This window comes from Pipra filicauda, unplaced genomic scaffold, assembly GCF_003945595.2.
Source record: "Pipra filicauda isolate LSUMZ 115617 unplaced genomic scaffold, ASM394559v2 scaffold26_size5592650_pilon, whole genome shotgun sequence".
NCBI lineage: Eukaryota > Metazoa > Chordata > Aves > Passeriformes > Pipridae > Pipra > Pipra filicauda.
In genome coordinates, this window is record NW_024104387.1 from 879267 (window position 1) to 890976 (window position 11710).

Here is an 11710-nt window from a genome sequence, read left to right on the forward strand (position 1 = left end):
GCGCCATCCCGGCACGGCCTTGGCACGGCCGCCGGTGCCCAGGGGGCGCTGTGGGGCCGCGGGTGCCGCTCCGGCCGCGCCGCCGCCTCGCCGTGCCCGCGCGGCTGTGGGGCCGCCATGGACCGCAACCCGTCTCCGCCGTGCAGCGATGCGGAGGAGGAGGAGGGGGACGCGGTGGGGAACACGGTGTACAGCAAGCACTGGCTCTTCAGCGTCCTCACCCGCCTCATCGAGGTGCGGCGGCGCCGGGAGGGAGGGGGCCGGCGGGCCGGTGTCGGTCAGCGCCGGGCGGGTGCGGCGCGATCGTTCCGGGGGCCGGGGGGAAACCCGGAGTCACACCCGGAGACACACCCGGGGGACACCCGGGGACACCCGGGGACACAGCGGCTTCCGAGCGGTGCGGGGCGTTAACCCGGGTCGTGTTCCCCTCACCCTCACACCCCGACGTGTCCCAGGTCATCGCCCCCGCGGAGCCGGATCCTGCCGCCAGCCCCGAGGGAGCCCGGACGGAGCTGGACGAGGAGATGGAGAATGACATCTGCAAGGTGTGGGACATGTCGATGGACGAGGTAGGAGCGATATTCTGCCCCGCAGAATCCTCCTGGACGTGGCGGAAGGCACGGAGTCATCCGAGCTCGGTCAGCTCTCGAAATAGGCTTATTTCCCTCTAGCAATTGTAGTGCGCCCTACTGGTAAAGCATGGTTTTCTCTGATAGATAAACAGCCTTTCAAAGTTTGACTACAGACTTGCAGTGGCAACGTAGCACAGCTTTTTGGTATTTTTCTCAACATTCTCAAATGCTGGAAGAAATTCTCAAGTTTTTTATATATATATATAAATATATAAAATTATTTTATTTGCTGGCTTGTTGAGATTTTTTAAATAAACATGGAATATGTATCCTTTACTCCCAAATAGAGAACTCATCTTGTGTTTTAATGTGGTAAAATGAGAAGGAAATTTCTTTTGTATAGTCTGATCAGGTGCTAATGGCAACCCCTGGCAATCCAGTAAAACGTGGTGTTTACTGGATTCTTACTTAGTGTCTCTGACCCTCTGTTGGGATAAGGAACAAAAGAACCTTTCCTTACCAATGTGACTTTTGGTCTCATTGGCATCCTGAATCACCAGAAGGGCTTGAGTTCCTGATCTTGTCTCATTGAAAAGCAAGGATTATTGGTATTCACTGTTAGCAAATAACAAAATTTTTGTAGCGAGTTTGTCATCTCTTTGATCCAGTCCTTGTGCCGTGAGAAAGGGTTTGATTTTGCTCTTGAAAATTGTAGAAGTCCGTTTACTTCTCCATTCACTTTCTCCACAGGATGTTGCTTTATTCCTTCAGGAGTTCAACGCCCCCGATATATTCATGGGAGTTTTTGCCAAATCAAAATGCCCTCGCCTTACTGTAAGTATGGGCTGTCAAAAAGCTGTCGTGTGTTAATAACAATAGTAGATAGTTCTGTACATGCATTTACTCTTATCTTCCTTCTCCTTCCACTGCATGTTTGAATGTATTAGGGGAAGCACGAGAAAATGCAAAATCAAATTTTAGAATGCTTTTTTGCAGTGTTTTTAATGTGGTATCAGTAATGTAATCAATAAGTATTTCAGCGATGTTGAAGCTGAAACAAGTCTGCTCACATATCCTCACCCATGTAAACTGATGAGGGACTGAGTTAATCAATCCTAGTTACAAGACCTGTTATAAAAACCAGTAGCCTGGCCTTTTTTCTCATTACTTGTTTTGTGATTACTAAACAGAAATGGTCATGGACTTGTTTAGTCAGACCTGCAAAAGTGTGGCAGGATGACCCTGGCTGGACATCAGGTGCCCACTAAAGCTGCTCTGTCACTCCCCCTCCTTAACTGGACAGGGAAGAGAAAATATAACAAAAGGCTCATGGGTTGTGATAAGAACGGGAGAGATCACTCACCAGTTACTCTCACAGGCAAAACAGACTCAATTTGAGGAAATAGTTTAATTTATTACCAATCAAATCAGAGCAGGATAATGAGAAATAAAATCAAATTTCAAAAACACCTTTCCCCTACCCCTCTCTTCTCCCAAGGCTTGACTTTGTTCCTGATTCTCTCCCTCTTCCCTTGAGTAGCACAGGGAAATAGGGAATGGGAGTTGTGGTCAGTTCATCACACGTTGTGTCTGCTGCTCCTTCCTCTTTAGGGGGAAGACTCCTCATTTTCTTCCCCTGCTCCAGCATGGGGTCCCTCCCATAGGGGACAGTTCTCCATGAACTTCTCCAGCGTCAGTCATTCCCACAGTTACAGTTCTTCCCAGAGTGCTCCAGTGTGGGTCCCCCACAGGGTCACAAGTCCTGCCAGCAAACCTGCTCCGCATGGGCTCTTCTCTCCATGGGTCCACAGGTCCTGTCAGGATCCTGCTCCAGCACAGGCTTCCTATGGGCTCACAGCCTTCCTTCAGGCACCCACCTGCTCCAATGTGGGGTCCTCCACAGGCTGCAGGTGGATCTCTGCATTCCCCACAGACCTCCATGGGCTGCAGGGGCACAGCTGCCTCACCATGATCTGCACCACGGGCTGCAGGGGAACCTCAGCTCCGGCACCTGGAGCACCTCCTCCCCCTCCTTCTGCACTGACTTTGGTGCCTGCAGGGCTGTTTCTCTCCCATATTCTCACTTCTCCCTTCAGCTGCAGTTGCTGTCATGCAGCAGCTTTTTCCCTTTCTGAAACATGTTATCCAATGGGTGCTCCCACCCTCTTTGAACCTCTCTTACTTTTGTCTTACTGCTCTGGAAGTGAAATCCTGGACTACATTGCAGTTGCCTCATTATACTGTGTTTTGACTTTTCAGGAAATCTGCGTGGGAATATTAGGAAATATGGCCTGTTTCCAGGACATATGCATGTCCATTAGTAAAGATGAGAATCTTGGGTAAGTGTATATGTGCTTCATACATGCACGAGTACTGCTTTTCTGGACTCACAGTCATGAAGTACATGTTATAAAAGGATCTAAGTTTGCCTGCCATGCCTCATCATTCACATCGTTTTGGCTGACCTTTTTTGTGTGGGAAGTGTTCAGTGAAGGAAAAAAGAATACACACCACTGTTTTATTTCTTTTTTTAATCACCAGTGAAATTCTTGAATGTTTGATTTTTAAGTTTGGCAATCTTGAAACACTTAAAATGCATGAGTAGTTAGAAAAAGCTGGTTTTAATCTCAGAACATGGCTGTGGCTATGAAATTATCTTTTTATACCTGTTTTTTTAAACAAGGATAGATTTTGTTAACTTTTTTTCCTTGCATTTTCTCCTTAAAGCCAAGTGCTACTGCAGCGTTTGTGTGATTCAGACTCCCCAACTCTTCTGGAAACAAGCAGGTAGGACATCTCAGAAATTAATGCATTGTTAGTGTGGTTCTGCTGTGTTCTGAGGCCTGGAAAGAAAACTGACAGATGGGCTCACTGTTTTATTATCCTCTCATCCCCTCATCTTTTATTGTTTCTGCATTGTCCTGGAATCAGTTCCTGTGAGGTAGATTCCTGTTTCTGTCACATCATTCTCATTATTTTGGATTTACACTTGTACAGCTGAAATGAACTGAATTGGCTTCTAATTTATTAAATGAGGAATTCTTGTCTAGGCTGTTGTTAACTTGCCTGTCCCAGCCTGAGGTGGCCAATGTCTGGGTTGAGAGAATCCGAGAAAACCCTTCCGTGTATGACTGTGTTTGCTTTATCATGTCCAGCTCTACAAATGGTAAGTTGCCAAAACAAGTTGGGAATTAGTGGGGTTTTGCAGAAGAAAAAATAAGAACTGAAGTTTGCAGTTTCAAAGACAAGTATTTTCAGCTGGGAGAATTTCTTGAAAATAAAGGGAACCTCATAAATTTAAAGGACACCAAAACAAACTCATCCTGCCCTTGCAGGTTTATAAATATATATAAAACCAATCAAAAAAGCAGGCACAGAGGAAGAAGAAAGCTTTGCGGGGAATCAAAATAAGTGTAACAGAAGAAATTGTTATTTTCCACAAGAAAGGAAAGGACATGGTCTTTGTTCAGGGATATACGTGTGTAATTTTTGAACCTTAAAACAAGACCTCATTTAATTAGTTTTTTTTCAAATCAGATATATGTGTTTACTGTTTTTAAAACTGCCATACTTGTGGAATGGTGACTGGAGGAGTGATTCAGTTGCTCTGAGTGGCAGCTGAATACTGTACAGGCTTTGGGTATACAGTCAGTAGTGTGCAAATCTCTCTTAGAACTAATTTATTAAAAACCACACCAAACTCCTAAAAATGGAAATACTTTGAATAGCATTTATGTTTCATATCCAACTCATTTGTAACAGCAGTTATGATTTGTCAAGGAGTCCTAATAATTTAGCCTTTTCAGGTTTTTTATTATTATTATTATTAATGACAGTGCTCCGAAATCCTGCTCATCCAACTGAAATCACAGATCTACCTAAGTAAAATGCAGATTGGCAGGTGGAAGACTGGCATCAAACTGCATATCTAGGGACAAATCTTGGAAAGTTTTTCTTCAGAAGCAGAAGTTAGGACTTTTCAGGAATGTGAAGTCTCTTTGCAGAATAAAGTTCTTGCTTCGCATATGGCAAGACGAGGTTGGAGACGTCAGTGGGCTTTCCAACAATTCCTATTTATCAAACTCTTCACTTGGTTTGTGCCACATAAGGGAATTAAACATAGCAACCCATAGTAGGTCATGAAGAAAATTAATATATTTCAGTACTGAATTTACTCTGAATTCACGTGTATATTAACGTTTTGTGAGCTGATTTTTGCCCTTCATTTTTAGTCTTGTTGAAATTTTTACATTCTCTCTCGTGCAGTTGACTTGTTGGTAAAAGTGGGTGAAGTGGTGGACAAACTCTTCGATCTCGATGAAGAGCTGATGTTAAACTGGATTAAAAACGGCACTTGCCAGTCTGTGGGACCATCTGTAGATGATTCCCCTGAAGAACTTCCAGATTTTAAGATTGTGCCTTGTATACTTGAAGCAGCCAAACAAGTCCGGTATGTGAGATTTCTTTTCAGTTTCATGGCTGGGGAGGTTCATTATAACCTTGTGTCTGAACATCTTGATTTTAGTGGGAGCAGCACAGTTTGATGGATCACTAGAATACATTTTCCTGTACTTATAATTTGAAATGAGTCAACTAGTTTGTTAGCAAAGAGAATGGCAGTGACTGCTGACAGGCTTCTCTGTGTCCAAAACACACAGGATATAAAGTCAGTAATTGGCTCTTTAACATGTCTTTGCTTTTTGCTTGTTCTGTGTAGATCAGATAACCCAGAAGGACTTGATGTTTATATGCATATCCTGCAGCTCCTGACTACAGTGGATGAGGGGATCCAGGCTATTGGTAAGACGCTTGAATTGCTATGTGTGATGGGTCCCAGAGTGGCCAGAACTTCTGGATCGTCGGATATTTAATGGGGAGAGTTGTAATTCACCTACCTAGATTAAATTTGTTGGGTTGGTGGGTTCTCTTTCTTTCTTTCTCAAGTGCAGGCTCCTGATGGAGGAAAAGAGACTTGGAGTTTGCTTTATGACCTTGTTTGCCAGGAACTTTGCCAGCCAGATGATCCACCGATCATTGTGCAGGAGCAGAAGACTGTATTGGCCTCTATTTTGTCCGTGCTGTCTGCAATGTTTGCTTCACAGACAGAGCAAGAATACACCAGGATGAGGAAAAGCAAGTTGTGCTTTTTTCTGTTCTTTTTTCCTTTTTCCTTCATTTAAAGTTATGTTCACAATTGACTTTATGTGGGGTGAAAGGTGGTTCAATTCATTGACATACTTGAATACAGTTAGACTCTTTACTGGTGACTCAAAATCACACCTAGCCCAAAGTTCAGTTACTGGATGTCTCTGAAGAGTTACAGTGCCAGAATCTACAAATTCTGCTCAGTCTTCTCTGTTTGGTAACTTAATGAAAATTACAGAATTCATCTTTGCTAAAATATGAGGACTTAAAACTAATTTTTGTTTGTTTGTTTGTTTGTTTGTCTTTTGTTTTTAGTAGGGGGATATTCTGCACTTACTTAAATCCATCTATCCCTTGTTACTTTTCAATTCATGGATAAGTCTTTAGAATTAAAAGCCTATCTTGGGAATGTGAGTCAGGGTCATTTGCAGCAGAAAGACATTGTGTGTTTGGCTTGTCAGATAGGATGATCTGGATGTAAATTGAACATACTACCCTCACTGGTTTACTATTAAAGACCTTTTCCTTCTTGTACTCCTTACCACCGGCATATAGTTTTTATAGATACAGATTAGCTTGCAGGAAAAATGGTTGGGGTTTTCTACTGCATTTCCCCTTGCTTCTTTAGAATGATCTTTGAGTAACAAAACACAGCACTGTCAGAATATACATTCCTGTAGCTTTTGTGTGAAATCTGGTGGTGTGTTTGAAAATTCTAATGCCTTGAAAGGATGGGGAAGAATTTTCAGTGTTAAAGTTCAATTTTCTTGTTACTTTATATTAAGATATGCCTCTGATTGGGAGCTTGATTCGTATCTTACAATACATGGAGGGCTGTGGGAAGAGAGCTGTTGATAACTCCAAGGAGTCCAAGCAAGAAGAGACTGGAAGGACTGAAATAAATGAGGAAGATTTCCATTTAAAAATTTTGAAGGACATTTGCTGTGAATTACTTTCCAATATGCTTCAAGAACTAACCAAGGTAAGAATAAACAAAATTTTCAGAGGGATTTCTGCAGGTTAGGTAAGAAAAAAGACGTTAATGTGGGCATTTTTCTGTGCAAGTGCAGTTGCATACTGGGAATTTGTTAGAGAATCAGTCAGAAGGTAAGTAGCAACAAGTGTGTGAGATGGCAGGGACACAGGTTTTCAGGGCCAGGATTCTGTATGATAAATTTTCTAGGTGTATGTTGCCATTTGTTTTGAATGAAAGTCAATTTATTTTAAGAGAAGGAAATACTATCAAACTCTCCTTCTGAGCTGGACACTTTTTATTATGGAAGCATTCAGGTTAAGAGACTTGTGATGTGTGAGCTTTCACACCTTTTTGTGTCAGCTATGTCTGGCTTTCTTTGAGAGCTTAAGTTCTGGTTGTTTTACCATTTTTAAGAATGAAGCACGTACTGTGCACAGTTCTGAGTTTGTTCTTCCAACAACTGCTGATGACATGCTTGTTCTCACTTTATTTTGCAGGAAAATACATTAGAAGGACTGCACCAGGGACATTTGAATGAACAGACGTGTTCCTGTGCATTTCAGAACCTCTTACCACTGTATTTTGCATCGGTGAGTATATGACAAGGTCTGTGGCAGAGCTGAAAAAATACTGCTTGGGTGGCAAGACCTTTCCAAATATCATGTACAAGCAGGGCAGAATTGCTCAGGCACAGGTGCCACACCATTCCAATTCCAGACAGTCCTGCCCCTCTGTCTCTTCTGCCTTCCTTTAGCCAAAGCTTCGCCAAGACCATCAGCTGATGCAAGGGTCAAACTGTGCTGATGTGAACGGATGTCTGAAAATTTATGCTAGCTGAAAATGTGTCCTGTACATGTTTGTAGAAGAATTATTCCAAATATTTTTTATAGGGAGCTTTTCTTTGTGTACTTTTAAACAAGAAAGCAAGAGCTTGAGGAGGGTGGTAATGTTTCAGGATTCAGACTGACTGGAAATGTGTGGTGTAGGAGGAAGGTAGCTACTGTGGAGCATTTTCCATTATTCATTGCAGTGGCTGCTGCTGGCTGCTCTCTTGCTGGGAAGGTACAGAAATGGAAAGACCTGCTGTACCAATATAAGAATTCTGTGTTCCATGCAAATTGGGTTTTTTTCTTCCTGTGTGTGTTTTTTATTTCCAGGTGGAGAGTTTCCTTGAAGTCCTGCGTGAGGCTGACCAGACACTTGCTGACAATCTAGAAAAACGTTTCCCAAGCCTGAAGGTTCACACCTAAGAATGTACATGGAATATTTTCCTTCTTTGGAATGAAGATTTTTGACTGTTTCATTACAGCGTTTCATAAATCAAGTTTTCAGTAAATGCAGGAGAATGAGGCAACCTCTTTATCAGCAAGTGGCTTTTAAGAAATGTTGCAGGTAGCTCTGATCAACCTAGGGTTAATCTGGCCTGCATGGGGAAGAAAAGTGCTGTAAATTCAGTCCTGCATCTTCCATCCTGTTTGCTCTGGTAATGAGAGACTGTTGATTTCTAATTGCTCTCCTGCAGAGTAGTTTTCTTTGAGTAACTCTCAATTCTGTGCTTTTCAACTTTAAGTTGAAACAGCAAAATGAATGAAATGCACCTAGTCGTTTTTTACCATGGTCCTAGTTTCTTTCAAGTTGCTGTTGGCAAAAGGAGGGTTGTTCAGTAGAAAATCTCCTTTGAGGACCTGATAAAAACAGAGTTAAGTTATACAGAGTTTTTTGGTTTTTTTTTTTTAGATCATATCAGTACCTTGAGCAGGTATTGTAACAGAAGTGTTTCATCCTTTAAAATCTTCACACTGCTTCCACTGAAGCCTCTTCTACACTGCAGCTCTGAGCTGTTGTGTCTCAGTCCTGTGCAGTTCAAAGGATTTGAGAATATTGTTACCAATGGTCTGTGCTGCAGCTTCCAGCCGTTGCAGTCAGTTAAGAGTTAAGAGTTTTAGGGCAGTTTTGGATTTAATCCCTGGCATACTTGCAGACTTTCTGCTTTTTTACTGCAGTCTGTTCTTCAGTACAGGAATGTAACATATATTGGTTCTTTCCTCATTCATTTATTGTATAAATTATCTCTGAATGACACAAGAAATGCCATGTTTTTTAGGGGAGCTTAAGGTGTTAGGTTACTTGCAGGAAATTCAGTCTACAATCTTCTAGAAATCCCACTTTTAATTACATGATGTTTTAACTGCATTGCATTTTTAGAGCCTGTGCCTGCCTCCAGTGCAGCTAAAATGTTTTGAGTCTGAAAAGACAGTACAGCAGCACATCAGCTTCAGTGTTTCCGTAAATGAGAGTGGAAAACAACTGGTCTTTATTAGGTTTGAGATGTTAAAGAAAATGGGAACCAGAGCACAGAGAATAACTTAATGCCATATACACACATTCCCTGTCTCTCCAGGTTTTTACAGACTTTAGGTATTGTGCTGGGCCATGTTTTGTTTGCCCTGAGTTACCTGGACACATGGTACAATACAGTATGTGTATATGTATATAACCTGTTCATCCCAACTTCCAGTTTTCAAAACCAGTGCAATTTAATCAGACCCCTGGTCTGCCAGCAGCATCTCAGCTGTCAGCAGAGGATTTGAAATTACAAATATCTGACTTGTGTCACCAAAAAGAATTGCCATGGTTTCTATCAGTTTTTGTATGCTGTGTTTGTTGGAGCAAACTGGTGGCTGTGAAATGGACGACAGCATTTTTCATACTACTTTGACAGTTTTTGGATATTTTCTTAAACCTACAGATTTGTAATAAAGTTTCTTTTTTTAAAACCTCCCCTGTACTCTTTCCTTCATTCTAGTGTCAATTATATTTGTTTTCTGAGCCACTGGAAATGTCTATTACTCTCAAATGTGTCAATTGTAAGGGGAAAATTGAACCTCTTCATAATGTCTGTGTTGGCCTTCACTGGATATTTATTTTAAATCTCTGTTGCTTTCTTTGCATAGTCACTTTTATATCTGGAGGTTAATATGTGTCTTATCCAGTAGTTAACATTTTTTTGAGCTTAGTTTATCCCCAGGTGTATCATAAGTGTCTTTATGATGGTCCAGCATAGTGAAGAATTATTTCTGGTTTCCGTCTTGTGAAATTCATTGCCGTTGAAATTTTGCAGCAGCTGTGTAAATGTAATATACAAAAAAGCTGAGACAAGATCTGTTGTTTTATTTTGTTCCTTTTCAATACACTGAGATCCAGTGTTTGCTGATGAATTCTTAAATGTGGTATCACTAATTTCCGCAATATAATTATTGATATCTGATGCCCCTCGAGCAGTAGAAAAAATGACCGATATCATGTGGGAAACCAGGTGGGTCCCACCTTCCTGCTCGTCTGCAGTAGAAGAAGCTGTAGGAATGGTCAGCCTTACTCCAGCAGAACGATAATTCGAGTACGCTGGGAATTTTTATCCTTGATAAACATGGCAACACGGAGACTGGATTCCCCCTCTGCCCCACCAAGCGGCAGCACTTGTGCGGTGGGTGATGCATGAGTGGGGCAGCACTGCCCTTGGGAGCAAAAGGCTGATGCCAAGGTGAATGCAAGGTAACTGTGCCAAGTTTTGGGGTTCAGATGGAGAAGGAACTATTTGTGGGAGCAGGTGGATGACATGTTTGGAAATGGTGCATGTGCATTTCATCATCCTGCCAGCAGGGACCTCCCTTGGCCTGTGCTTCGTGACCGTCGTGTGTCTGCGTTTTTGGTGGGGTTGGAGTTTTTCGGGGGGTTCAAGGAGGCTTGGGGAGGTGTTTGGTTTTTGGGTTTGTTCTTCTTTTGATTCCCTCTCCTAGCTGTGCTTTGACACCGACTGGCAAGCCAGACCTCTCTGGGCCAGTTGATTCAGAGCAGATGGATATTTATCTACAAGCAGGTGAGCAGCTTTCTTTCAGATCAAAGATCTGGTTAACTCCGTAACATCTTCCTTTGGGGAAAAAGGAGAAGTACTTGTCAATGCTTTGTGCAGAACTCTGAACTGAAGTGGGTATCTGAAGCACTGAATTAAAGTAGCAGGAACTCAGTCCTCTTGGACAGAGCTGGATGTGACCTGTGGCATGAGAACACCTGGAAAACTGAGGCAGAAAGCAGATTGGAAGGCCTTATTTAAATTAGTTTTAATAGACCTATATAATATTTTCATTCAAAGGATTCTTTTGACTCACCTTTTATGTACATTTGGCATCTTTATCCCTCATAGTAACTTTTTCCTGGTGGGACAAAGCACCATAAAACCAAATAAATTTGGAATGTGTGGAAAAAAGCGATGATTGTTAGAATGCTTCATATGCTCCCTTGGCAGTGCAAGGGGATGGTTGCTGCTGTTGATACTCATATTGCAAACCTGTCCTTTCTGGCAGACTAAACCATGAAACCTGAGATGCTGGAAAGTTCTTTTCTACTCTTCTCCATATCCATGTCACTCTGCTTTCTTAATTTTCTGTCACTACGTTTTTAGTTCATATTTTTTGTAACTGTAATGGAGATTCCTTTTTCTGTAAGACTATGTGTTGTTACAACTGACCTATTATAACCACCTTTCACTGAAACTAAGTTGAATGCAAAAGAATAAAATACAATCCTTATTTGTAAGTGAAGTATCTTCACAGCTTATTATACTGGCATTAAAAGGTATGGATGTATTAATGTGGCTTTGTTTGCTTTGAAAATCTCTGTTCTTTTCCACTACCCTTATTTTGGCTGCTACTGGGAGTTACAAAAGCTGCAGTATCTCTGTTATATTTTTCACTGAGGAATTTGCCTTTTCTTTCCTAGAGCAGAATCTCTTGCTGACAGGAGTTCCCTTTATTTCCCCCTCAAAATTAAATATCTTTTTTTCCCCTTTATAACGCTTGCTGTTCATTTTGTCGGAGATGACGATGAAATTCATGTGCTCTGCCAAAGTCAGTGAGAAAGGAAGAACCTGCTACACCTGGGGCAAGGACCAGTCTGCTGTATGGTTACACAATTTCCCAAAGATCCTTCATGTGAAGGCAAGCAGAAGCAGCGAGGGGCT

The 11710-nt window shown here is 42.0% G+C and overlaps 1 protein-coding gene across 1 annotated transcript; it reads left to right on the forward strand.

The window, feature by feature from the left end:
* Window positions 1-56: 56 nt before the first annotated feature.
* On the forward strand, window positions 57-9474 carry SAAL1 (serum amyloid A like 1). The gene is made up of 12 exons (XM_027737266.2): window positions 57-234; window positions 456-569; window positions 1323-1406; window positions 2832-2911; window positions 3300-3359; window positions 3623-3738; window positions 4839-5022; window positions 5290-5372; window positions 5517-5705; window positions 6503-6699; window positions 7191-7283; window positions 7851-9474. Exons 1-12 carry the CDS (start codon window positions 118-120, stop codon window positions 7941-7943), a joined length of 1410 nt encoding a protein of 469 aa, XP_027593067.1. The 5' UTR covers window positions 57-117; the 3' UTR covers window positions 7944-9474.
* The last annotated feature ends 2236 nt before the right edge of the window (window positions 9475-11710 follow it).